At 35.6% G+C, this 27,511-nt stretch overlaps 1 protein-coding gene across 5 annotated transcripts; it reads right to left on the bottom strand.

Moving 5' to 3' along the window:
- Positions 1-13: 13 nt before the first annotated feature.
- Positions 14-26,600, bottom strand: LOC149804739 (complex I intermediate-associated protein 30, mitochondrial-like). Of its 5 annotated transcripts, none has more exons than XM_089943722.1 (4): positions 26,482-26,600; positions 17,934-18,464; positions 9,570-9,755; positions 14-611 (listed from the first exon to the last, which is right to left on the bottom strand). In XM_089943722.1, the coding sequence occupies exons 2-4, from the start codon at positions 18,426-18,428 to the stop codon at positions 387-389; spliced, it is 906 nt and encodes a 301-aa protein (XP_089799848.1). In that variant the 5' UTR covers positions 18,429-18,464; positions 26,482-26,600; the 3' UTR covers positions 14-386. The 5 variants fall into 5 exon arrangements, with proteins under 5 accessions (XP_089799848.1, XP_089799861.1, XP_089799844.1 ...); XM_089943735.1 differs by having other exon boundaries at positions 17,934-18,475; positions 26,482-26,593; XM_089943718.1 differs by having other exon boundaries at positions 26,438-26,591.
- Positions 26,601-27,511: the final 911 nt, after the last annotated feature.

The following is a 27,511-nucleotide window of genomic DNA, read 5'->3' as shown; positions in this document are numbered from 1 at the left end:
AATCAAAACACGATTAACATTTTGACAATTTAATTAAGACTCAGTCACATAGAACAAGTTTTGTGTTTTGCAGTGGTCACAAAATATTCCATCAAATTTAAATTTAAAAAAAACACAATTAGTTCCAAACCCTGAGAGAAAAATTTGCATAAAATTTTTATCTTGAACTTTGAGATACATCTCCATTCAATATTAATACAGGTATTCAACAGTGAGAGCCATTTCTTCACCATAAGTAAGAATTTCATCATTTTAAACTTTAATAATTTTTTATCACAATCTTTCAACAATAAAATAATGTTTATTTATCTGTGATTAAGTAGTATATTGATTTCTTGATTTATTAAGGAATAAATAAAATCATTAAAAGTCTGTGATGCAGTGAATTAAAATCCTATGTGAGATGGTTCTGCCTGATACATCTCATAAGCAAATTCTTCATCATGGTTTGTATCCAGTACAAGGCCAATATAGTCTATCTCCAGACTGAAGGGCCCATCAATGTTGTCACCCAGGGTAATGGATAGGAACCTTATGTTGTTCTGGGGAATTTGGCTCTGTTTGTCTTGTATTCTGCCCTTATGGGTTAGGAAGAACTTGGAAAATGGTATCTGAAAAAGAGAAGTTAAAGATGATTCCAAATGGTAACAAAGATGAAATACCATGTACATATTAATTTTGTATTGTCTTTCTATTTGCTGTCAGCAGGACAGCTAAAAAACCTATTGAGCCAAACTAGACCATATCTGATATTTAAATTTCTTTAGTGGAAAAAAAATCCTCAGTGTATCTGTTTACCCTCATTTGTTCATCAGAGACCCCCAAAATTTTAACCTGGACCCCATTTTTTATACCAAAATTAATTTTTACTCAGTCTGACACCCAGTTTCAATACAAAAGGGATGTTTTTGTTCTCAATCTTGTGGGATATACTAAAGCTTGTTAGCACAATAAAAGGAAACCATAAAATTGGCTAAACATAGTACTCATATCTGAATTTCATTATCAGACCATTACAGCTATTTCACAGTTGTGTTGTATTTACACATTTTAAAACTTTTTTTGACAATACCGTGTAAACTCAATTTAGCACAAAAAATTTGAGGCAGGCAAAAGAAATATGACATATTTTGTTGGCATTACAACTGTTAAGTTTATTCTACATTTAGTTTAACTTCTTTATTACAGTCAGCAGTGTTGTATGAACACAAATCAAAACTGATACTAATGTTTGCAAAACTGAAAGTTGTGTATGCTTTTTAAGTTGATGAAATAGAAAGGAAGATTAAGATCTGGGATTTTCTATATCAATCTACAAACAAAATCTCATTTTATTCACCTTTCTTGTTTATAACTTTCCTTCTGTCAAATGCCAGAGTGACTGTTACATAATGACACTGTCATGGAGGAGGGGGTATACATTTTTGTTTTCAAAAATAAAGATTCATCTTCTTTAAAAGAACCCACCACCACAAACAAAAATTAGCTGACACCTTTATCAATTAAAACACCTGACCTAAATGCAAAAAAAATGGTTTGCAAAAGGTATTTGTGTAACTATCATAACTTAACTTAAAATGCTGATTAACTGGAATAGACTGTCAACTGTAACATGTTGTTCAATTGTGTAATATTTTTATCTGGGTTGGCAGGAATGAAAATGCAATTTATAATCTGTACTGAACTCAAGCTTGTTATTTTGATATTAAAAAAATTCACAAAACTTCATCTGAGTTCTCGATGGTTGTATGATACTGGGGTTATTAACCTCAATCTTTCAAAAGAAGTGGTTTATAGGAAACTACAGAGCTGTTAAAAGAACATTTCACATCTGCCCAGTGTTCAAATTACCCCTCTATGGAGACACTAATAGGGTATTGTTGACTCTGCAGATTACTGAAAACTGGTCTCAGTGACCTTGACCTTTAGTCATATTTGATTATGAGCTAAATGTGCTATGTAGAAAGCATTATTTTCTTATTGACTTGCACAATGATTTGGTTTAAAGTCATTATCCCCAAAATCCAGTGGAGACAGAAGAGTGACGAAGTGGCAGGTATGGGTACACTGACAGTTGTAGCCACAGATTCGCACAGAGGCAGCTCAGGCCACATGGTCATTCTTCACTGACACAGAGCAGCAGTGGAGTTCAGCAGCCTCGTGAGTGACTGAGCAGCCCTTTTCATTTTAGGCTGCACACTACTCACCTCCATGGCATGAGGAAGGGGCTAAAAAAGGTACCCTAAAAATTGCCTACTCCATCTTTCCTTAGCCAGCTAACTGTGGCTGGCAGGTGCCCTACATCAGTGGTGGAAACACTACAAAGAATATGACGAATGGCATTATTTTTTAACAGAAATTATGCTGACAGACCTCAGAGGAGAACTGCCCTGATTTGAGGAGAGACTGAACTTTGTGAAAGGGGCGCTGGTTACAATTGTTTTGAAGCAGAAGAGGAAGTGAGGAGCAATGTGAGGCTAGAGTTGGCTCTGCAGTGAAGTCAGTGTTTGTTTGCAAGCTAGCTGGACTTCCAAAAGGTGTGAATAACAGGTTCATGGCCATGAAACTCCCCATGCTGAATGGAAGAAAGCATGTCAAGATTGTCTGTACCTATGATCCAACCATGACTAATCAGGAAGAAGTACAAAATTTATTATGAATTCCATTCTATCACAACCTCTGTTCCCAAATCTAACAAGCTCATCAACCTTGGAGACCTCAATGCAAGTGTTGGCTCTGAAAACATCTCTTGGAAAGGGGTCATTGGAAAGTATGGCATCAGCTACTGCAACAGCAATGGTCTTCTATTGTTTTGGACCTGCACAGAGCATGAACTGCTCATCACCAACACTGTCTCCTGCCCCCTACATGCAATAGAATGACACAGATGCATCCCTGATCAAAGCAATGGCATATCACTATCTGATAGGCTGTATGTACATGTGACCAATTCCATCTGTGGTGCAGAATGTTGGACTGATCACTGTCTTGTAGTCTCCAAGCTAAACATCCGTATCTAACCTAAGAGACGCCTGCATGGCAAGAAGATTCCAAAATGGCTGAACATAACCAGGCTGAAGAACTCTAACTCCCATAAAACTGTCAGCACTCTAGAAAACTGTCTTCAATCCAACCCTCTGGACACCCAGAATGTGGAGGCAGCCTGGGTGTCTACAACACCACTATATAGATCATAGAGCCATCATCCAGAAAGCACAAGGACTGGCTTGATGAGAATTGCAATGACATCAAGCAATTGTTGGCTGAAATTCATCGCCTCCAAAAAACGAACATAAATGATCCAAAGTCCATCTCAAAGAAAGATGCCTTCAATAACCTCCAAAGGACTGTTTAACAGAAACTCTGGCTAATGCTGGACTCTTGGCTGAGTAGCAAAGCAGATGAGATCAAAAGCTATGCTGACAAGCATGATATGATCTTTATGACCATCCCCTCTCCTCAGTGTGGATGGGAACACACTAATTACTGACAAAGATAAGATCCTCAAAAGGTAGGCTGAGCACTTCAACTACATCCTGAACTGCCCAACATCCATCAGTGATTAAGCCATTGATCGTCTGCCCCAAGTGCCAGTCAGTGAAACACTGGATGACACATAAACCCTGTCAGAGACCCAGAAAGCAATACATCTCCTCTCTGGCAGCAAGGCTGCTGGCTCAGACTCATAAGTGCCATCAGTTGTTTCAGCACATGTGGCAAAAATAAATGATTCCACAGGACTTCAAGGACACTACTGTTATACACCTGTATATGTGCAAAGGAAATCATCAGGCCTGTGACAAACATCAAGGCGTTTCTTTGCTCTCCATTGCAGGCAAGAGCCTTACCAGAATTCTCCTCACCCTTCTCATATTACACTTTGACCAAAGACTCTGACCAAAATGTGGATTCTGGAGGGAGCATGGAACCATCAACATGTGTTCACTGCTAGGCAGTTGCAAGAGAAGAGACAGGAGCAGAATGCTGACCTCTTCTCCACCTATGTCAAACTAACCAAGGTCTTTAACACTGTTAGTAGGGAAAGCCTGTGGAAGATCATGGCCATGTATGGATGCTCAAAGAAATGTATCACCATGGTGCAGCAATTCCATGATGGCATGGAAGCTGGAGTCTGGGGCAATGGCGAGACATCTGAGCCGTTTCCTCTCTTGAATGGAGTCGAGCAAGGTTGTGGACTGACTCCAACACTTTTCAGTCTAGAGTTCCTAGCCATTCTCACTGATGCCTTCAGAGGTGGTGACGTGGGAAGCAGTATCAGATAGTGAACACTTAGGTTATAACATATATCATCAGAGACTTATTTTTTGCTGGTGACCGCACCCTCAACACTGGCTCTGAAGCTGACATGCAATTCAACGCTGACAAGTTCTCTGATGCTTGCACAAGTTTCGGCCTTAAAATCAACACAACGAAGACTGAAGTACATAAAGTTTTGTCCAAATCTGTGACACAGAATCAATATTGTGCAGAAAATGTTTATCCTCTTTTGGTCAGTCACCTTGACCTTTTGACCACAAAACCAATAGGATTTTTCCTTATTGTTAAGTAAAAGCCATCCACAAAGTTTGGCCCAGCATTTATGGAAATAATTTTTTTCTGTCTCATCTACAGTGACCATGACTTTATGAACCAAAATGAACTGGATTCCACAAAGTTTGGTAATTGTTGATCATGAAGAATTGAAACAAACATGCACAAACAAAACTGGTAACAAATGAACAGACACACTAAATATAAAATGTAAAAGTATAATATGCAATGAGGTATACTAAAGTATTTAATAAATAAAACTTTATGTTTAAATGGTAAATATGCATACTTTTTTTTATATAAATCTCCAAAGTAATTCAGAATCTTCTTGGCAATGTTCTGTAGGAAATTGACATCAATATATTTTTTCTGTCTCAATTGTTAAAAATCAATATAACTTATCAGGATCTGTCTCTTTGTGATTGGTATGCAACACATTGACTGATGTTCACTCTTCAAAAAGGAAGATGAAATCTGATAAGTGTTTCCTATGTGAAAGTTACACAGAACAACTCCATCTTGGTCCAGGGATCTGTATGTATTACTTACATCTAAGTGCTTGGATCTGTCTGTGTTACTTATATAGTACAACTCCATCTCAGTGCTTGAGTCTGTCTGTATGTGGGCTGCCATCCACTAAGCATAGGTTTGAGGTTGTGGAGCTTATTAGCAGTTCCTGCATTTTAATTCATTTGCCAACTGTTCGTGAGATGTTTATTTATGTACAATTTATAGTCGTATAATCAGAGTATGTTTCAATCAGAAATAGACCAGCGAAGAAAAAACTGCTTGGACAGCTTTATTGTCCCTTTCATTCCCTCTTATACCATCCTGACTACGTGTTTCATTTTCCCCTCTGTGAGAAGCCTTACGTGTTTCATTTGGAGTACTATAGGATGATATGATCTTACATTTTTAAAAGCATATAGTGATGTTAGCTAGTCAGAGAAAATGACAAATCAGATTGTGGTGGAAGATCTATCAAATTCCATAATTTAAAAAAATAGTCAAGGGGATGTTCTGTGCTTTATCAGGTAAACCATTGGATGTAATTGGTAACTTGTTTATCTGATCCTACATTGGGTTCTTAGAAGCATTTCATTTACTGTGAGTAAATGGTTTGTTATGTTCCTCAACATTTCAAAGATCTTAGGTTCAGAGATTTCAATTCCTCCAGAGTTTTTTCAAGTGTTCTACACAGCTGCTATTACCCTTGCAGCTACTTTTTTGTGCTTCATGTTTTATTGATGGATGAATAAGATTTCAGTCTGGAGTTGTAGGATCTCCATGCATTCTCTCTTGATATCCCTAATTGTTCCATACAGTCTCTCTTGATATCCCTATTTGTTCCATGCAGTCTCTCTTGATATCCCTAATTTGTTCCATGTATTCTTGCTAGATATCCATAATTGTTCCATGCATTCTCTCTTGATATCCCTAATTTATTCAATGCATCCTCTCTTGATATCCCTAACTGTTCCATGCATTCTCTCTTGATATCCCTAACTGTTCCATGCATTCTCTCTTGATATCCTTAACTGTTCCATGCAAGCTACCCAACAGTATAAACAGTATAAGCAGTTATTCTATTAGGTTGGCAAGTTTATTCTGGTTTACTGAGGTGTGTGGTGGTATGTAGTTAAATTTCAGAGTGAAATTTGGCCGTGGGGAGTTTTACTATTGAGGGGAACTCCATTGGTGACCCTCTCAACATTTGCTGAAAGTGCTTGTCATGCTTTACAATGTTAACACCAATCTTACTGTTATCTGTTCGGAATGTTTCCTGAATATATAATGCTATAGATTTATGTTCTTTCCAAAACAAAGACTTATTTAATCAATATTTGCCTGTATAGCTCAACAATTCCAATGAATTATGGTGTTATTGTTCATTAGTACACCTCTCCCTCGACAAGTTGTGCACAACAGGGTCCAAAAACAGACTGCATTGTAAGCGAGGACACGAGCTACCAAGGGACCTCCAAAAATCCGCTAGACATCCAAAGAACTGTGGAATGGGGGGGGGGGGGCTGGGCTGTTTAATGATTTGATCTTTGTTTTATAATCGTGTTGAGAATAATTGTCAGTAAAGCACTTTTTCTCATAAAGTTGTTCATTATTATGTGTAAATTACATTTATTTTCAAAATGTCCAACATTCTGAATGATCGATAATATGATTCCAAAACTGATTTCAACAACCAACATGCATAGGTGAATACATCAGTGTATTACGTCACGGCTTTTTGTGTTGTTGACTAGTCTAGTTCCATGAGTGTTGTATAGGTGGCGCTCTACAGTAACTGTTTTGTATTTTGCATAAGGAGGGTTAGACTTTTAAAAGAAAAAGAATTTCCCTGGCTTTCCTCACTGGTTATACTGGCTATTTAAAAAAGACCTTGTAGATCTTAGGTATAGTTCAAAGACCCTTTAATTCCCTTTATTTTGGTGTGTGATTGATGGGTGTAATATGGATTATAGAGTATACAGCTTGGCCTTACTCCAGATGTGTACCTTTAAAAAAAATGCTAGCTCTGCTTTGTCATTTTCACTTCCTGAACCTCAGAGGTAAATTGTATAAAAAAAGAGCAGATAACTTTTTTTTACATTTTATATATTTGGTAATTCATTAATTGCACTTTCAGAAGCTGGACTGTCTAGTCTGGCAAAATTAATTTTCCCTATTTTAATAGCTACTACAGATAGTGTACTTTAGACTAATTCAGGCTGATTTTTTTTGTACAAGGGAACAGTCATTTTAGTTAGCAGTGTGCTTAGATCATGTACAATTTCCAAAAGTACAATATCCAAAAAAATATCATCCACATTATATTAATGTAGCATAGAGGTATGCCAACATTCTCTCAATTGTGCATGTTTTAAATACAAATGACATCACCTTACAAATGCACTCTCTCAAAAGTGCCTAATAACTGGTGAGTGCCTCCATAAGCATATTTTGCAAAACAAGGAGTTTACAAAGTATGGAACTAGACTATCAAGATTCCTTTTCATCAACAACAAAAAAAACCGCTACATTTCGTGAGACAATTGTGTATGTTGAAACTCATCTTTTGATTTGCTCAATTAGTAAAATATCGAAGCTGTGATTTCACTGCAAGTAACTTTTGAAACTTCTCATCCTTGAGGATATCTCTAACCGCCAATTCTGGAATTCTCTGAAACTCGTTTTACCCACAAAGGTCCGTATCTGTGAAACAAAGCTTTTATTTTAGGAAGTACTCATTTTGCTAGGTTGCCTTGCTATGTTTAATCAGCTATGATTGAGTAGGTTAATTTAAGTTTGTTTAATTAGATTACATACACAATAACATTTATAAGTGTTCAATTAATGAACTGAAATGAGTTACACAACATACGACCGGGACCGCTGGTTCTTAAGCATGTAGGATTTGTATGCCTTTTAAATTTTTTATTTATTCCACCTCCTTTATTTGATTCAAAAGATGTAATTTAACATGATAATAGAAAAGGAGGCCTGCTTTTTATTTAGTGCAATAATACAACAGATGCTTCTGCTAGTCTGATATGAAAACACGGTCAGCACTTAATTAGGTTCTCAGTGAAACGCTCGTGAACATAGTTGTTACGGTAGATTGACACATTTTACAATTAATTACAAGAGGACACATTGCATTTATGATTATTACATTTAAAACGAACTAAAAAAAACAAAACTAGTACACAAATTTCAACTTATAAAAAAATTATTTAATTGTTTTTTTTTTATAAGTACTGCCTCCAATAGGTGTAAGTGACATTTTCATTTATAAAAATTTCCTCGAATAGCGTTAATTATAGTGTTTGGAAAGAAAATGTAAAAAAACATTATGACTTTTTTTTAAAGTTGATATTTCCTAATGTTGATTACAATTTCTAGGTCCCATCTACCGTTTTCGAGGGGCCTCGAGTGGCTGAGTGGTCTAAAGCGCTCTTCATTATGGATCACTGCCATCTCACCTCTGTCTGCGTGGGTTTGAGTCTAGGTATCGGCCAATGTGGGTATGTGAGAAAGCTTGGCAGTAATTTCTTGTGGGTAGGTGGTTCTTCCCGGGTTCTTCCTCCACCATTAATACTGGCTGCCATGCATAGCCTATTGTGTGCTGAAAAATGGTGTTAAACCCAACAACAACAACTGTTTTGGATGATAAAACGAGCAATATATCAAAGTTTCCGTTACCAATTTTGATTACAGTTTTCTTCAAGTTCAACAAATAGGGATCAGATGTTTGGTATTTTTTGGTCACAAAAATGGGATCCATGCCTGACCCTGCGTTACAAGTGGGTTCACGAGTTATTAGGGCGCGAGTTATTGAGGGAGTTGTGGTGTAACATGATAGTAGTATGGTACTCCTGGGAGGATTTCCTGTTAGACAATCTGGAACCTCACCAGTGTTCATGAATCTAATCTTCAAATTTATTAAAAGACCATTCAGGAGTAATATAATAAGATTTTCAAGAGGGTTGCCATAGCAGCCATGCTGCATGTTAGATGGGCATCATTTTTATTTAGGATCTTCTAAATGTTCTAAGATCTTTTATTAAAAAAGACCATGCCGATATAATCATCCATTTAGAAAGAGTAGCAAAAATTGCAGACAATAGACAAGTTAGCAAATAATTTTTAATTTTGTGGATATGTGTACTTCACAGGGAGATCAAATAGGTATATACATTGAGGAAAGAGATCCATTCACATTATCCTTAATGAAAAGGTATTCAAGATATTGATGTATTCATGGGGACAAGTTTCAATTTCCTTTTAACATCAATTCAAAATCTTGGTGAAATTTATTTTGTAATCCTCAATTAATAAACCATGTCTAAAAAATGACATGTACATGAAATTTGATTTGGATCTTAGTGGGAAAAAACCTATCAATTTAAAAGGGGCCAAAAGGCATATTAAAAAAAAAAATTCAGGGGACAAAAGCCCTATTCAATGCAACATCATTCTCAATAATTACTTCTGAGATATTTTTCTTTAGGTTTCCTTACTTTGGTTATTTGCCAGTAAGGCCCTCCCCTGGTGTGTAGTGGAAATTGGTACTGGTCATTCCACAAGAGGTCAAAATAGTGATTCATGGCTAGTGTCACCATGTATGTCCGTCCATCTCCACGCACCTTCAGGTACAAGTGTGTGTACCTGCTCCAATCATAGCTCACTATCCTGTGGAACGACTTCTGTAAAAAAAGAAAAAAAATATTCAAAATAAGTACCATATACTCTTGATTATAAGTATGTACCACATACATTTGATTATAAGTACCATATATACTTGATTATAAGTACCATGTACACTTGATTATAAGTACAATATACACTTGATTATAAGACAATATACACTTGATTATAAGTACCATATACACTTGATTATAAGTACAATATACACTTGATTATAAGTACCATATACACTTGATTATAAGTACCATGTACACTTGATTATAAGTACAATATACACTTGATTATAAGTACCATATACACTTGATTATAAGTATGTACCATATACACTTGATTATAAGTATGTACCATATACACTTGATTATAAGTATGTACCATATACACTTGATTATAAGTACAATATACACTTGATTATAAGTACCATATACACTTGATTATAAGTCAAGTCCTAAATCTGTTTTGTGAAGGTCATGTCAATTTTTTGATCAGTATCTCTCTGTACCTTTATCCACGTCCTTTAAATCTGCATTAACTACCATAAGTATAAGACTGAGACAATGACATTAGATGATTTTGTTGTTGTATAAATGATGAATAATCATAAATATTTTATAAAAAATTTACACTAAAGTCAAGGACCTGTTCTGTTCAGACAGACAAAAACATACACTAAAGTCAAGGAAAAGGTATCTCCATGTGAGGACCCACTCTGTTCAGACAGACAAAAATGTACACTAAAGTCAAGAAAAATGTATCTCCAAGTGAGGACCCATTCTGTCCAGACAGACAAAAATGTACACTAAAGTCAAGAAAAATAGAGTATCTTAGTGAGGACCCATCTTGTTCAGACAGACAAGATACAGCATGAAAACAAGCTGCGGTGATTATCTGTAGGATGTATGCTATGCATACATATCAAGATGCATACAAGCTGGCAAAATGGTCAGCATGGCAGAGATAGTTTGTTTCATACACCTTGACTGAATATAATATTAAAAATCATGAGTATTACAATACAAATCTAAATATTTAGACACTAATTTCAGCTGAGTAATGCGTATTTTCACACTAATTTCAGCTGAGTAATCAGTATTTTCCCATTTTCACACTAATTTCAGCTGAGTAAAGAGTATTTTCACATTTTTCACACTATTTTCAGCTGAGTAAAGAGTATTTTCACATTTCCACACTAATTTCAGCTGAATAAAGAGTATTTTCCCATTTTCACACTAATTTCAGCTGAGTAAAGAGTATTTTCACATTTTCACACTAATTTCAGCTGAGCAGTGAGTAATTTCAGACTAATTTCAGGTGAGTAATGAGTGTGTGTGTGTGTGTGTGTGATTAGGATTTTTAATGTAACTTTAACAATTTTTCAGTCATATTGCTATGATGTCTGCAGTGTGGCAGTTTATATTGATGTCTAGCACTAGGGCATCATGCCGCAGACATGTAGTATGATGTCCTACCCAGTCACATTATCCTGACACCAGGCTGACCAGTCCTAACACTAACTTCTTAATGATGAGCGCAGTAGCTTCTCGTGGGTCGGTGGTTCTTTCCGGCGTTTTCCCAGGTTCTTCCTCCACCATTAATACTGGCCGCCATGTATAGCCTATCGCGTGCTGAAAAATGGCGTTAAACCCCACAACAACAACAACAACAATAATGATGAGCGCCTAGCGAGGCAGCTGTTAGTACCATTTCTGTAAGTCTTTGGTATGACTCGGCCAAGGATCAAACCCACGAACTGCCACTTCCGAGGCGGACACTCTAACCACTAGGCCACTGGAGCGGTTGGTAATTAGCATTCAGACATTAATTTAAGATCAGTAATGAAATTCTGACACTAATTTCAGCAAAGTATTGAGTATTTTCATATGTTTATTTTCACACATCAATAAGTTCCAATGATGGATTAACATTCACAGTTAATGTAGTGAAGAAATGCTGTAATAACCAACACATGTACAATATGAATTTATAAGATACCTGACAATCAACATAGACTTATCAAATTTCACACCATTTTCATCTTATGAAGTAATAATTAATTAGAAAAGTGGTTAGATTCAGATCATAATAAAGTGCAAAGTAACTGTATTAATGAGTGAATGCTAACAACTGTGTTTCAGAAAGTTCATTCTAAATGAAGTCAGTAAAAATCACATATATAAACAATATAGGCAGATGATGGAATTTACTCACAGACAATCACAAAATTAAATAATCCATTCAAAGTAGAGAGAGAGGGAGGGACTAGTAAAATGAATGAATACAAACCACACACACAAACACTGATTGAAGATAAAATTAAATAATCCAGTCAAATGTGAGAGAGAGGGATTACATTAATACTTGCTGGATAAAATAAATAAAATTCACACACAAATATGCCTGAATATTTATGAGAAATGATAACAATTACAGTCCTTTACACTTGACCTCATATGGACACTTGAAATCTGAAAAACCCAACAATGAACAATTTTTGATGAAATATTTTGGAGCACTTCAGTTTAAAGTTTTAAATAAAATTATCTCAAATACTGATTGACTTCTACATGTCATTATCTTTTTTGTAAAATTACTGTTTCTAATGCAACTGTTTTGTCTTTGTGCATGCTAACCTGTCTTTTGTTTCAAAATGACAGTTTATGTTCAGAGTAATGTACTGTTATATCAATTGTAAAATGTTTTGACTTCACTTTTTATCCCACATGTTAGTAAGAAAGATGCATGTAGATTTTGAAAAGACGAGGGCCTCAACAGAGACTAGATACGTCTGTATTCTAATTGAACTACCTTTCTTAAATAAATTATTATTATTATTATTATTTTAATGCATACACACAAGATTCAATAATCTAGTTAAATGATGCAGAGAGAGAGAGATTTTTGTACTGGGTAGTGTGCTGATTTTCTGTATTTAGACATGTGTCCTTGATATGGAATGCATGAAAATTCGAGTTTGGACAGGATTATAGATGTTAAATTACTCAAGTGGTGTAAACCTGGGTCAGTTTGACTTCAATTTTTAAAGTTTGTTAGATGTTTCAGCGTGCCAATGCCAAAACATCAAACTCCAAGCAGCCAAAATATCACAGAGAATTCAATGGTGGCTGAAAACGGGAATTTCAGTGATCACAATAAAGTTTTAAGAGCCATGAATGTGCATTCTGCTTTTCCTGTAAAGCTGATTTTAAAGTCTATTACAGTGGCAAGAATGACATCATGCACCATGCAAAATCCCCATCTCGAAAAATGCTGATTTTAAAGTCTATTACAGTGGCAAAAATGACATCATGCACCATGCAAAATCCCCATCTCAAAATGCTGATTTTAAAGTCTATTACAGTGGCAAGAATGACATCACGCACCATGCAGAATCCCCATCTCGTAAAATGCTGATTTTAAAGTCTATTACAGTGGCAAGAATGACATCATGCACCATGCAAAATCCCCATCTCGTAAAATGCTTCTTTTAAAGTCTATTACAGTGGCAAAAATGACATCATGCACCATGCAAAATCCCCATCTTGTAAAAAGCTGATTTTAAAGTCTATTACAGTGGCAAAAATGACATCATGCACCATGCAAAATCCCCATCTTGTAAAGAGCTGATTTTAAAGTCTATTACAGTGGCAAGAATGACATCACGCACCATGCAGAATCCCCATCTCGTAAAATGCTGATTTTAAAGTCTATTACAGTGGCAAGAATGACATCATGCACCATGCAAAATCCCCATCTCGTAAAATGCTGCTTTTAAAGTCTATTACAGTGGCAAAAATGACATCATGCACCATGCAAAATCCCCATCTTGTAAAAAGCTGATTTTAAAGTCTATTACAGTGGCAAAAATGACATCATGCACCATGCAAAATCCCCATCTTGTAAAAAGCTGATTTTAAAGTCTATTACAGTGGCAAAAATGACATCATGCACCATGCAGAATCCCTGTCTCATAAAAAGCTGATTTTAAAGTCTATTACAGTGGCAAAAATGACATCATGCACATTAATCACAACAACAAATATGCTGTCAATGAAATTCATGTTTGTGGAATCTCTATCAGACATGGATCAAGTTACATGTGACAATAGTATTTGCCAACTTTATAGCAGAAATTAATATGTTTCCGTTAGCAGATGATTTGTTTAGATTAGGTCAAAATAATGTTCCCTGAATCCTAAATCGTACAAAAGTTTTCATGCAATGGAGTGAACTACTTATATAGTAACTATTTTATTGTTCATGAGTAATCATAATCTTAACTGTGTAATAATAGTAGCAAGGAAATTTCGGGCAGAATCTAGAGGAAACCTGAATCCAATATTCCTAACAATATATAATCTCCGAAGTGTTAAGATCCAGCAGTGATATAAAAATGTTACTAGAAATGCTTGTGTTATTTATATAAGAGTATAAATGGCAAAAAGTTTGTGTGAAAGGACTGATCTGATGTGCATACTTTAGTTGATGGAAAAGGTTAAATGCTAAAAATCAGTTCGATGAAAATTCTCTCCCTTTCACGGTAAACACAGACCAAAATTTGGAAATCTCTTTTTTCCTTTGTCTTTTCTGTCACATGGATGATATTTTATCAATGTACAGATCAATGTACTTTCATGACACACATAACAAGTAGAGTGAGTTTCTGTAATGTAATCAATTTGTTCAGTTTTTATGTGTGATTGTTTTGTGACTGATTTTCTATCCAAATTATTTTGCTGACCTCATACTGGATGTAAGATCTGCACATCATTAGAAGAATTTTGGTAAAACCCATGACAGTATGACTATCCATTTACAAAGAATAACAACAAAGATTTTCAAGATGGCTATTGTGGCAGCCCTATTTGAGACACGATTGTCATCATTTGCATTTATGACCTATTATGAATAGTGACAGCAAGGTCTGTAAGGTGGCTGATATCTTTTAGGTCAGATCCACACCATTTTTATTTACGACCAAATAGACATCATAAAGAGTCCTCTGATTAAAACCACATATTGAGATGCCTTTCAGTTTATGAAAAGGAAAAACAAGATGCTTGTCAAGATGGTTGCTATAGTGTTAGCCTTAATCTATTAAGCTTTCAATCTCTCAAATGTTCTTGGCAGTAAAAGTAATCAAACATTCCAAGTTGGATTAGAAATGATATACCACCAATCAATGTGGATATATGAGAAAGCTTGCCAGTAGCTTCTCATGGGTCAGTGGTTCTTTCCGGGCTTTTTGCCAGGTTCTTCCTCCACCATTAATACTGGCTGCCATGAATAGCCTATCATGTGCTGAAAAATAGCATTAAACCCTACAACAACAACAACAACATAATACCACCAATAGCTGCTTTATGTTATGCCTTCACTTGGGTTTCAGTTCTAACAGAAAAATACTCTAAGGGCAGCCTTGTTCCTCTTCACAACTGATCTGATATCTTGTAGATATAGTATAGATCGCCTATTGGAGGTATTCTTCAGTAACAAATAACATTATAGCTGCCATATTTGATTCTGATAGGCACCATTTTCATTTAGCATCTACCATGTAACATGAAAAGTCTTTTAGTGAAATCATAATGTTGATATGACCGTTCAATTAGGAGAAGGAGATACATGATTTTTAATATAGCTATGTGGTGGCCATACTGGATGTCTGAACAGCACCATTTTCATTTAGGTTTAGTTTTGTTTCTTTCTCGGTTTAATACAATACTTGGCTGCCTGGATATTTGGTAGAGGAAGAACCCAGTAAAACCCGAGGAAGAACCAATGACCTACAGGAAGTTATTCAAAAGCTTTCTCATATACATGGTAAGAAGTGCAGCCAACCAGAAAGAGAAAAAAACCCAAATCGTTAAAATGCATTGATCTTACTCATAACTACACCCATTCAAAATCTTGAACATAGAAGCCTCTTTAATAAGATAGCTCAAACTGGATCGGTACCAAAATCGCCAGTGATGAAAAGATTACCTCATTACAGTAATATGTGTTTTTTTAAATAACTGCAATCCTACAGGATCTTAATACAAGCCTATTTACCAAGTTTCATTAAAACTGGCTTGCAAATATTCTCAGGTCACATTCTAAGTCAATCCAATGCAAGACAGTTTCATTGTATGAATGGATCTTGCTCATTATCAAACTCATCGAAAAGCTTGAACACATGACAACTTTGATTTAACTCAGATCAGAAATATGGCCTCCATAAAAAAGTAGCAAGCTAAGCCAACCAGAGGCAAGATCACCTCATTAATATGCTGCTCATATCCTAACTCATCTAAGAACTTGATCACAACTGAAACAGTTGTTGTTGTTGTTGTAGTAGGGTTTAACGCCATTTTTCAGCACACGATAGGCTATACATGGCGGCCAGTATTAATGGTGGAGGAAGAACCCGGAAAACCCCCAGAAAGAACCAACGACACACGAGAAGCTACTGGCAAGCTTTCTCACATGCCCACATTAGTCGAATCTGAGACTTGAACCCATGCAGACAGAGGTGAGATGGCAGTGATCCATAACGGAGAGTGCTTTAGACCACTCAGGCCCCCCAACTGAAACAGAAACAAGGTAGTAAAAAGCACAGACAATCAGATGCAAGATCACGTTTTCTATTTGTAGATCTGACTCATTATGGAACTCAACCAAGATCTTGATGTTATAAGCAAACACTCCAAGTGTGATCAAAATCAGGTCAGAAAAATGACCTTTGGTAACAAGCTCTTCAATCAGATTAAGATCACTTCCTTAATACAATCACTTCCTTAATACACAACAATACTGACACTGTCCAAGTGTTTGATGACATAAGCATACATGCCAAGTTTAATCAAAATCAGAGCAGTAATATGGCCCCCCGAGAGGTTACAAGCTCAGCCAAACTAGTTCAAGACTGTCTTATTAATATGCATGGATCTCACCCAATATGCCTTATTAATATGCATGGTCTCACCCAATATGCCTTATTAATATGCATGGATTTCATCCAATATGCTTTAATAATATACATGGATCTCACCCAATATGCATTATTAATATGCATGGATCTCACCCAGTATGCCTTCTTAATATGCATGGATCTCACCCGATATGCCTTATTAATATGCATGGATCTCACCCAGTATGCCTTCTTAATATGCATGGATCTCACACAATATGCCTTATTAATGCCACCTCTGTCTGCGTATGTTCGAGTCCAAGGCTCGGCTAGCGTGGGTACGTGGGAAAGCCTGCCAGTAGCTTCTCGTGGGTCGGTGGTTCTTTCCTGGGTTTTGCAGGGTTCTTCCTCCACCAGTTATACTGGCCGCCATATATGGCCTATCTTGTGCTGAAAAATGGCGTTAAACCCTATAACAATAACAACCTTATTAATGCATGGATCTCACCTAATAGGGAACTTGTCCAAGATCTTCACAATATTAGCCTACGTTCCAAAAATATATCAAATACACAGCAGAATTATGCCCTGCAAAGTGGTAACAACCACCTGTGGACCATGGATGATACATAGCAGATGAATGGATGATATATGGCAGATGCATGGACAATACATGACATGCATGGATGATACATGACATATGCATGGTCATAATAACATCCAGGTGAGCTAAACATTTTAGCCATACTCTAAAAATTATTCAGTCACTTGTCTAAGGGTGACTTAAGAATAAAGCAGACTAAATATTCCAACTGTATACAGTTTAAACATAACTTAAGTGAATGAAAAAAGCTTAGCAGATAACATGATCTGATTCTGAACAAGTTTATTGATCACATCAAATCATGTATTTTATATATATAAATAGCATTTCCTATGTGCACAATTTTTGGTACATATATTTCTAAGAAGTTGATTTGAGGTCTTTTATTGTGACTAAAATTGATGTGAAATTTCATTTCTACCCAACTCTTACAAAAATTATCAAATACAAAAAAAGCTGCACAGAAATGGACACTCAAGGGACCATATAATTCTGATCCCTTTTGGACTGTTGTCCTTTACATACACCCGAAATATTCAAGAAACTTTAAGAACAAAATGTGTCATTTACACAGAAGTGTCATTAAGGCAGGTTCCAATGTACACTTTTCTGTTGGGATATCTCTAACTAAATGGCATAAAATACAATCATAATTAGTAGTCACTCCTGTCATGATGTTCAACATACCGTATTGAATGGTGATCTGAGGTTCACATAACCAGCTCTTTTGATGATACCATCCTTGGGGACATCTGTAGACAGGTATCCATGAAAAAGAGCTTTATTGTTCTTACTGACAGTGAGATTACATGAGCTACTCCCTTCACTGTGGTCTTGGTCTGCTGTCACAATCCACGGGTCTAGACTTGCTTTACCATTGAACTTCCAAAAATATTCATAGTCCCCATGATGACTAATGTAATAACCATCACAGCTAAATTTCTCAATCACTTCCTGCTTAAAGCGCAGGCTTTCTGTGTAAATCATTTTAATTCCTTTCTTTATCATGGTAGGAATAGGTTGTTTCTGTCTCTTTGGGTCATAACCACTCTTTCTGTCAATTTCATACACTGTAACACTGGATGCTGCTGGCTGAACAAGGACATTGTGAATAGGACACAGAAATCTGTGTCTGTTTTTAGTGCAAAGACTGCTGATGTTTCTGCAAAGGCGAGTGGCCATGGTCTCCAGTTAGATGACACTATGCCTACACTTCACCTGAAAAGAAACTAAAAGGAGAATCAGTGCTCAAGAAAACAAAATACACTAAATAATCAGTCTTCTGGTCAATATGACTTTCCATTCAGGAGGAGCAGCTATAACAAGAGTTTCACAATGCCTGCCATTGTGGCAGCCATACTGGATGTCAGATTACTACCATTTTCATTAAATATGAACTAGATATCATAAGAAGTCTTCTGGTAAAAACCTAATGTTAGTATGACTTTTCAATCTAGAAGCAGTGACAAGATTTTCATGAGGCCACTGCTGTGGTCAGATCATCACATTTATTATTCAGGACTAACTAGACACCGTAAAGAATTGCCCAATAAAAACCACATGCTGATATTGAGTATAAAACCCCAAAAATTTTCAACATGCCAGCTGTGACTGCCATACTTAACATCAATCATACAGACATCATAACAAGTCTTTGAGTTAAAAGCTCATGCAGATTCGACTTTCTGTTCAGGAGAATGTATAACAAGATTTTCAAGATGGCTGCTGTGATGACCATACTAAATGCATGAGCATCACCAGTTTCATATAGAACAAACTAGACCTTGCGATAAATGTGTGGATAAAGTTTCAAGCAATCCTACAAGTATTTTAGTAGGAGTAGCAGTAACAAACTTGTGTTGCATAAGCTCTCCTTATTAATGTTCCCACAAAAACAGGAAAACATGCCCATCAACAATCAACTAAAATCATTAAGGGAAATATATTTCCCCTACCTTCATCTTCCCAAGTTACCTTCATGCCATTTTCGGATATCTCCTAACACCCTATATGAGACATTCTAGCTGTTTATATGTATCCATAAGAGATCACCATATCATCCAGCCTCTGCCAAATAAGGCTTGCTGTTTATACTCTCTTATACATCCAGATCTATAATAACATAATGCAGTCGCAGACAGAGCCCGTGTTGTTTGTTCTACTGACTAGTCCTAATAAACTGCTGAGACCAGAGCTGCTGACAAGTTATGCAACAGCAGATCTGGGTCTGTGCAGTTTACAGATGGATGTGACTTTAAGTGAGTATAGATATTTCATTTTATTTTTTGTATGCATTAATTTTTTGTACACCATCAAGCTATAAAAATAATAATAAAGTGCATCATATTACAAAGCTGTATTTTGTGTCAAATCTTATTTTTCATACAAAATTGTTCTACTGTGAAGATTCATGTCTGCCAAAGTGATCTAAAATATTGCCATTTTAGTTTTACAACAAAGAATAATAAAAATATAGTCATATTAAATTCATTTGACTTTTTTTCTTCTTCAGATAGCTTTAGCACAAGTATCAGTACATTAATACTGTCCTAGAGCCATGTCAAATACATTATCAACACCCCATGGGTAGCCTCATTTCCCTAGAGCTAATAGACATGTCAAACACATTATCAATACCCCATGGGTAGCCTCATTTCCCTACATAAAGCCTCACTAATTTGAGCTGTTCAGGCATATCTGGTCTTTAATCCATTATTTGCTGGAAAAGATCAAGCTAAAGGTAAAAGTGTATTTAATTAGCATGTATAATATATCTACATAGCCATGTGGCCTACTGACAATGGATCTCATAATTACAATACAAACAATTTATTTATTCAGATTTTAAATACAATGGAACATAATAGTGACCTTATAGTGTTTTACATAAGGAATAACACAACGGTCAGGTAAATGAACAATAATAATTACAATCACCATATAACTCTTCTCTCTCTCTTGTATGTACATAGACACATTCACTGAAACAAATATTTAAAATTACAAGTAACGTTACAAGCTGATTTGACTTCATGTGTCATCTTTGTAAATTTGCCCACAACAACAAATATTTTATAAAAATACACTCTCTGCATATATATAAAAATTTAAACATTAACCCCTCTCACATACACACATCAGCACATATTAATTTATAACATATGTGAGTACTTTAAAAAATAGTAATTTGGATGAAAGCAATATTACACAAAACACTATTGTTTACTTTTTAACATCAGTGCTGTTAGTGCCAAGCATCGTGTGTTACATAAACAATGTTTAGGTCTGAACCCTTTATTTCATACACTGTCAGTACTCCAAAATAATATATTTTTTTGCAGATAATTTTTCAGTCTCTGAAAAAAGTAATATTTTTCGACTAAAAAAAAAAGAAAGAAATACAGCAGTATTGGTGAACTTTTCTACAGTAAAAGTCATGTGTGAGGACCCTGGTGGCAGAGTGGTCTGTGGCACTCATCTTTACAGATCACTGACGTTTCACCTCTGTCTATGTGGGTTCAGATTCAGTCAGTATGGATGCTGAATGAAAAAGGTGCTGATCTGACACTAAGTATGGCAGTCACAGCAGCCATATTGAAAATTTTGCTATTGCCACTCCTGATATGATTGTCTTATCAGCATGGGGTTTTCACCAGACCATCTTTTCTATGGTGTCTAGTTGGTCCTAAATAAATGATTCTTCAAGGAATTTTCTAGGTTCTTCCTCCACCAGATATACTGGCCACTGTTATAGCCTATCATGTGCTAAATCATGGCGTTAAACCCAAAACAACAACACGACAAACAGGCATTCCAAACAGACTATTTATATTATATGATGTGATTACATATGCCTTTAAATGCCAACTGCTCACGTTCTTTAGATCCTCATACATCCATATTTCTTTGAATACATGCTAGAGAAACATCCTCAAGTATTTGGACATGTGGATGAGGTCAGCCTAAATGCATGATCCTGTACAAACTCGACTGAATGTCATGCACTGTGATGTGACAATGAAAGATGCATGTCTTTGAAAAAATTATACAACCCTGTTATTTGTTATGATAGATCTGACATCCTCTTGCCTTGACCCAATACAGTACCTGGTGACCATTGTAAAGGCCAATAGCAATAAAAAAAATTGTCAGGAAAATTTTGACGTTTAAGATGCCGAGTATCCATTAATCTTGATTAAACAGACTTCAATTAAATCATATTAGTATTTAATTTTAGAACAAAAATATATAATTTGAGTAAATGCACATATATGACCACACTGACATACAGTTAATCAGTTAATGTTAAGTAATGTTTAATATCTTTCCACACCAAGTTTTAACATCTCTCGTGCATTTAATTATATATATATATATATATATATATATATATATATATATATATATATATGTATGTATGTATGTATGTATGTATGTATATATATATATATATATATATATATATATATATATATATATATATATATATATATATACCCCACCATAACACAGTAGTTGGGAGCCATAGAACCAGGCTTTATTACAGACTGAACTGTGTTATATGCAGCAAGGTCAGTTTGCTGAAGAAAATAATGCATGTACCCTAAAAAATTTGAGGGGGAGGGGTGGGGTGTAGGTAATAAATGTGGGCAGTAAAAATATGTGCTTCATTGGCACAGTTAAGATCTTAAATCGATGCATATTAAATGAGAAATACACCTGTAGTGAAAACAGAGAAGGCATATATAATATTTTACTTTATTTAGGGAAACTATGGACTGGTATGTATATGTGTATAATGTTTATATATACATGTCTAATGTATAGCATGAAAAGAGTATCAACACCATGTACTCACCCGTGAATCTCATCACATACACTGAATCCACAAGTAATTCCATCAAAAATATGCACACACACACACATTTAAAATATTCAATAATTTTGTCACAGGTCATATAGGTCTGAATTCAGTGGAAAAACATAGCACAATCACATAACAAATCATGAAACACATTTACTTTTCAGTATGTCCCAAGTCAGCAAAAGTTAGTTTGCATTTTAAGCCACCGTTGGTAGCCTTTGTAAGCATAAACTTTTTCCCTGCAAAAAGGAAACTTTCATGGCACAGTAAATGTGTTCCAGTCACATTGGAAATAGATAAAAATTTAAGGGTGCATGCATTATTGAAGTCACCGATAAAGGACAGCTTTTGAGAACCAAACAAATGCCCGTTTCTTATTGAGGCAGCAACATCAAATAATTGTACTGCATGACTGAGACTGATTTTTTTCTCCATTTGCTTAGTTCGTTTTCATCACAATTGGTACATTAAAGGTAATCTGTTTTCTTTGAAATTTCAGCAAACTATTTTATCTGGATACAATTTTAAAAAAGGAAGTGGCCATCATTTGGATTTGGTCAATTTTAGTTACTTTTCCTCCCTGCCTATTGAATAGACCAACAAGTAAGATGTTTGTTGTTTTTTTCTCTCATTTTTTTTACATTTGTGGTAGGGGAGTGAAGCTGCCTTCCACCCATGTGTAAGAAATTTAACAAAGGGTCAACAGCCAATAGAGACACTGGTGTTCTGGTCTCATGACTGGAATTACTACAGAAAATGGGAGTGTTCTGAAGGATTTAATTCTGTGTGGAACGAAGAGGATTTTTACTTACCATCCACATACAAATGTCAGTCTATGCAAATATATTAATTACTAGTGAACAGCTGAAAAATCCGACGAAAGACAGATTATGAGATAATGCCTCATTTGGTTGATCTCTGCTACCAGAGGCGTCAACAACAAAAAAAAGCAGATAGCTGACAACATACATGCTAGATGTCAACATAAGCAGATTATGATACAATAATGCACTTTTTAAGATGGTTTGTCAATATGGACAAAGAATTTGTTCATGTAAAATAGATAAATTTCAGTGCATTTTATATCCAGTTTGCAGCTTCCTTTCATGGGCCTCTGAATTTCGCCACTCCAAACCAATGGTTGTATATAAAAGTTTAAACAGCCATCAATGTTGCCAATAAAAAGAACCACCAGATGGTATATTCTGCCTTCAAAAAGGAAAAAAGAAATCGCAGTTTGCGATTTTGGTAAAACCCTATGTGATAAACTTTTTCCCCTACTTTTAAGAAGAAAAAATTATAAAAAAATTTTGTGTACAAGAAAAATATATATAAAATTTCAGGAGCCATGCCACGATGTTGTATTATTCATGAGCAATCTCTTCCCCAAATTGATAATACAATTTTTATGTTTTTGTCTACTTTTAAGAAAGTTTTTTTTCTCGTATAAGAGAAAAAACAGATATATAAAATTTCGGTAGCCACACTACGGCCATGTAATATCCAAATTTGTGTTATAACAGAGCGTGCTGTAGCGGGGTCACACTGCAAGCAACCCTGATAAAAACTTTGTCCATATTTAAGAAATACAAGACTTTGGACAACTTAAACCATGCAGACATAAGGTGACAATCACACTGTACCTTGTGGCCACGAACTTCACAAAGATGTTTCTAGTTCCCTGCTAAACAGACCTTGAAATCATTCAACTTTCAAGTCTAAAAAGTCACTCCAAACAGAGAACAACCACCCACAAAGTCATTAATTATAACTGCATGAAATTATATACTCTAATTACTTTGCTGCAGAAAATCTGCGTTTTTGCAAATATCATACCCTGGTTTGGTTTTTATTCCATAGCTCATACCAATTCACAATGCCTGTTCAAGGGATTAATGACACTAATACAACCATGCAACCTTGCCTTTTCCAGCTGCAAAATTATATATTAGTAAGTTGCAAAGCACAACTGTTACATAAAAAACTTTCTGGCGAACAACAACCATTTTTTAAGTGTATACAAATTTGTGATGATAATATTTAGACATGTCCATAAACTTTAAATTCTTAAGATTGTTATTTCAATCCAAGAAAAGATCAAGAACCAAAAGTACAGTATTCCAATTAAGATGGTTTAAACTTTCACCTTCAGTCATTGTGTTGACACTTGATACTTTTATTCTAATAGGAGAGCTACTAGCTACTTTGACCATATATTCAAGCATAAATGTACTACAAGAAAAGTCAGACTTTATATTGTTGAATTATGTGTTAACCCAAATTATCATCAACCACTTTTGATTGATTCCGCTTTAACTTGCATTGATGTAGGTATGTATGTTGTTGTTGCTTTTGGGTTTAACACTTATTTTTTAGTGCATGATATACTATACATAGCTGCCAGTATTAATGGTGGTAGAAGAACCTGGGAAAACCCTGGAAGAACTACCGAATCACACGCGGAAACCGTGTCAAAGACCAGACCACTAGGGCCTGACTTAAGATTGGGACAAAGATGATGTTACTCTAACAAAGAGGGATTTTACTGTCCACATACAAAGGTCACACTCAGTGAATTTACTCGTGACAAGCCTGATAATCTGCATGATCAAAACAATGACACTCAAGCACAAATTGTACAGTTGGTCTCCGCCACCAGTGATGTCGGAAATAAAGTGGAGTAGAACTTGTTGGTCTAACAGAAAGCTACTGGCAAGCCTTCTCACACATCCACACTGGCCTAGCCCACGACTCAAACCTAAGCAGACATAGGTGGGATAGCAGTGACCAGTGAAGGCAAGCGCTTTAGGCAACTAAGCAGCCTTGGGATCCAATTATACATAAATTCATGTGTTACTAGTGTATTGTACGCAACCAGGACTGTCTTATATTGTTCATTTTAAGTATATGTCATTGTATGCAGTCCATTTATCTTTATACGCAGTATTAACATCTTTATATATAGTGCAGTTGTCATTATGTGCAGTCCATTTTTCATCATATGCAGTGCTAATGCCTTTATATGCTGTCCATTTATCAATATATGCAGTGCAAACACCTTTATGTGTAGTGCATTTGCCATTATATGCAGTCCATTTACCATTATATGCATTTATCATTATATGCAGTGCAAACATCTTTACATGGAGTGCAAAGGCTTTTATATGCAGTCCATTTACCATTGTATGCAGTACAAACACCTTTACATGCAGTGAGAAGGCATTTATATGCAGTCCATTTGCCATTATATGCAGTCCATTTATAGTTATATGCAGTGCAAACACCTTTACATGCAGTGCAAAGGCCTTCATATGCATTCCATTTATCATCATATGCAGTGCAAACCCAGGTGATTCTCTATGACTGAAAAAAAAGATCTGGGGTCTTCCTCCACCATTATAACTGGATGTCATATACAGCCTAATTGACCTGCTGAGAAATGATGTTAATCCCATCCCTTCTGATTAAACAATTGGGGAGTATGCTTCTTATCAACTTTTTCATATGTCCACCTTTTACATTATGAAGAGGGCACGACAAATGTTGTCTAAGTTGACTCTGTACTGATTAATATATAGCAAAATAAATAAACCTCTATTAGATATGGTTCCCCTAATGGCTATATCCAGAGTCCCATCTTACACCAATTTGGTCCTTCTTATTTTATCCTTTAGACTGCATATAATGATAAAAAGACTTCATATAAAGGCTTATACACTGCATACAATGGCAAATGCACTGCATATAAAGACTTCTACACAGCACATCATGAAAAATGGACAGCACATAATAAATAATGAAAAATGGACAGCACATAATGAAAAATGGACAGCACATAATGAAAATTATACTGCATATAAAAGTGCACAACATAAAATGAACAATCATGACTAATTCACTGCATACAAAATGGCGCTTGGACTGCAAATAAAAATAAGTGGACTGCATATAATAACCAATTCACTGCATACAAAATGGCGTTAGGACTGCAAATAAAAAAAAGCGGACTGCATATAATGACAAGTGAACTGCATATACTTAAATGAACAACACAAGGCAAGAAGTATTGCCAAATTCAAAGTCATGTTAATTACAGGCAAAAATATTACAACTGCCTTTACTTGTAGTCTATCTGAATTCTGTTCTTATTTGGGTTTTCGTAACTTTGGTATATTTGATCATAAATGTTAGGTGTGATATCTTGGCAAGAAAATGAAGCCTAAAATCGTTATTGGCATTGCAGTATCATTTACAGAATTATGAAGAATTAATCTTCTGTGCATAGCTTATGCTTGGTGAAGAATTGCCCTTTACAATAAAAACTCACATATCACAAACTCTACAAACAATATTATTTGAACTCAAACATACTCGTGTTAAAACAAACTCAAATGTCAGACCATAGTTTCATGATTTTTTCACACTGATGGATGTTGCTGCATGCATGCTTTGTTTTTCTCCGCACGCAGTAAAATAAGCTTCTAGCTCACTCGGAATGGTCTGGAATAATGCATTAAGCAAACTGTGATTTAAACAGCGGAATAGTAGCTACCACATGTCTTTTATGTTATTCACAGTAATTTTGTCTGCGAAAAAAATGCTTGAATGAAAAAGACCACCAATTATTTTAGTATATCTTTCCTACATGCATTTCTCCAAGCTAAACTCGGACCAACATTCCAATGACATTAGGATTCTCGGAATGACTGTGACATTATAGTTCATTAACACACACTGAAACTTCTCAGGAGCTAGTCTGCAGTTATTTTAACCACAGATGATTCATGCCTACTGGGGTCATCATGATTTAATTTCCAGTACAACAAGCACAGTAAAAAGCCCGTTTAAAGGGATGTAAAAATATATAAATAATTAATACTCCTTCCTAATCATTCCATTGGAAAAATAAGTCCCTGTAATGAATATTTCACATCCAAGCAACATCTCTAAATTTTTATAGAACTACTTGGCTACACACCAACTGGAATTATGATATTGTGGTCTGCTGCCTATATGTGGACATTTATGTTGGGGAGTAGTGGCAAGTTGGCCCCCCCCCTCCTTTTACTTCCTGTTAGGGTCCCTGATACATGTCAGAGTCTCTACCCCATGACTTTTTAGGCAATCAATATATCATGTGCAACCTATGGATAATTAATATTATTCTACGCATGTGACCAGTCAAGGGGGTTGGGGTAGAGTCTATTACGTATATCAGTGCCCCAAGACCCCCAAAAGGACAAAACCCAGCAATTTACCACTACTGTGCTTGTTATGGATGTGGTTGCATACGTTACTATTGATACTGCAAATCCACAATGAATTACTATGGCAGCAGTTGTTTTGATCGATAACCAGACCTATCTTAAGTATTATCAGTGCAAGTGAAAAAAAAAAATGA

This window comes from Sinohyriopsis cumingii, chromosome 2 (assembly GCF_028554795.1).
Source record: "Sinohyriopsis cumingii isolate HCF-2022 chromosome 2, ASM2855479v2, whole genome shotgun sequence".
In the NCBI taxonomy this organism is placed as follows: Eukaryota; Metazoa; Mollusca; class Bivalvia; order Unionida; family Unionidae; genus Sinohyriopsis; species Sinohyriopsis cumingii.
The sequence above is the reverse complement of the archived record's forward strand: the minus strand, read 5'-3'. Positions and strand labels throughout refer to the sequence as shown.

What these genes read in the sequence shown, in the direction of transcription:
- LOC149804739 (XM_089943722.1), bottom strand. Translation starts at nt 18,428, where the DNA reads ATGGCCACTCGCCTTTGCAGAAACATCAGCAGTCTTTGCACTAAAAAC. An exon ending in TCAGATCACCATTCAATACG is followed by an intron (nt 9,756 to 17,933) that starts GTATGTTGAACA and finishes CTTTTTTTACAG; the next exon opens with AAGTCGTTCCACAGGATAGT. An exon ending in CTTACTGGCAAATAACCAAA is followed by an intron (nt 612 to 9,569) that starts GTAAGGAAACCT and finishes TCTCTTTTTCAG; the next exon opens with ATACCATTTTCCAAGTTCTT.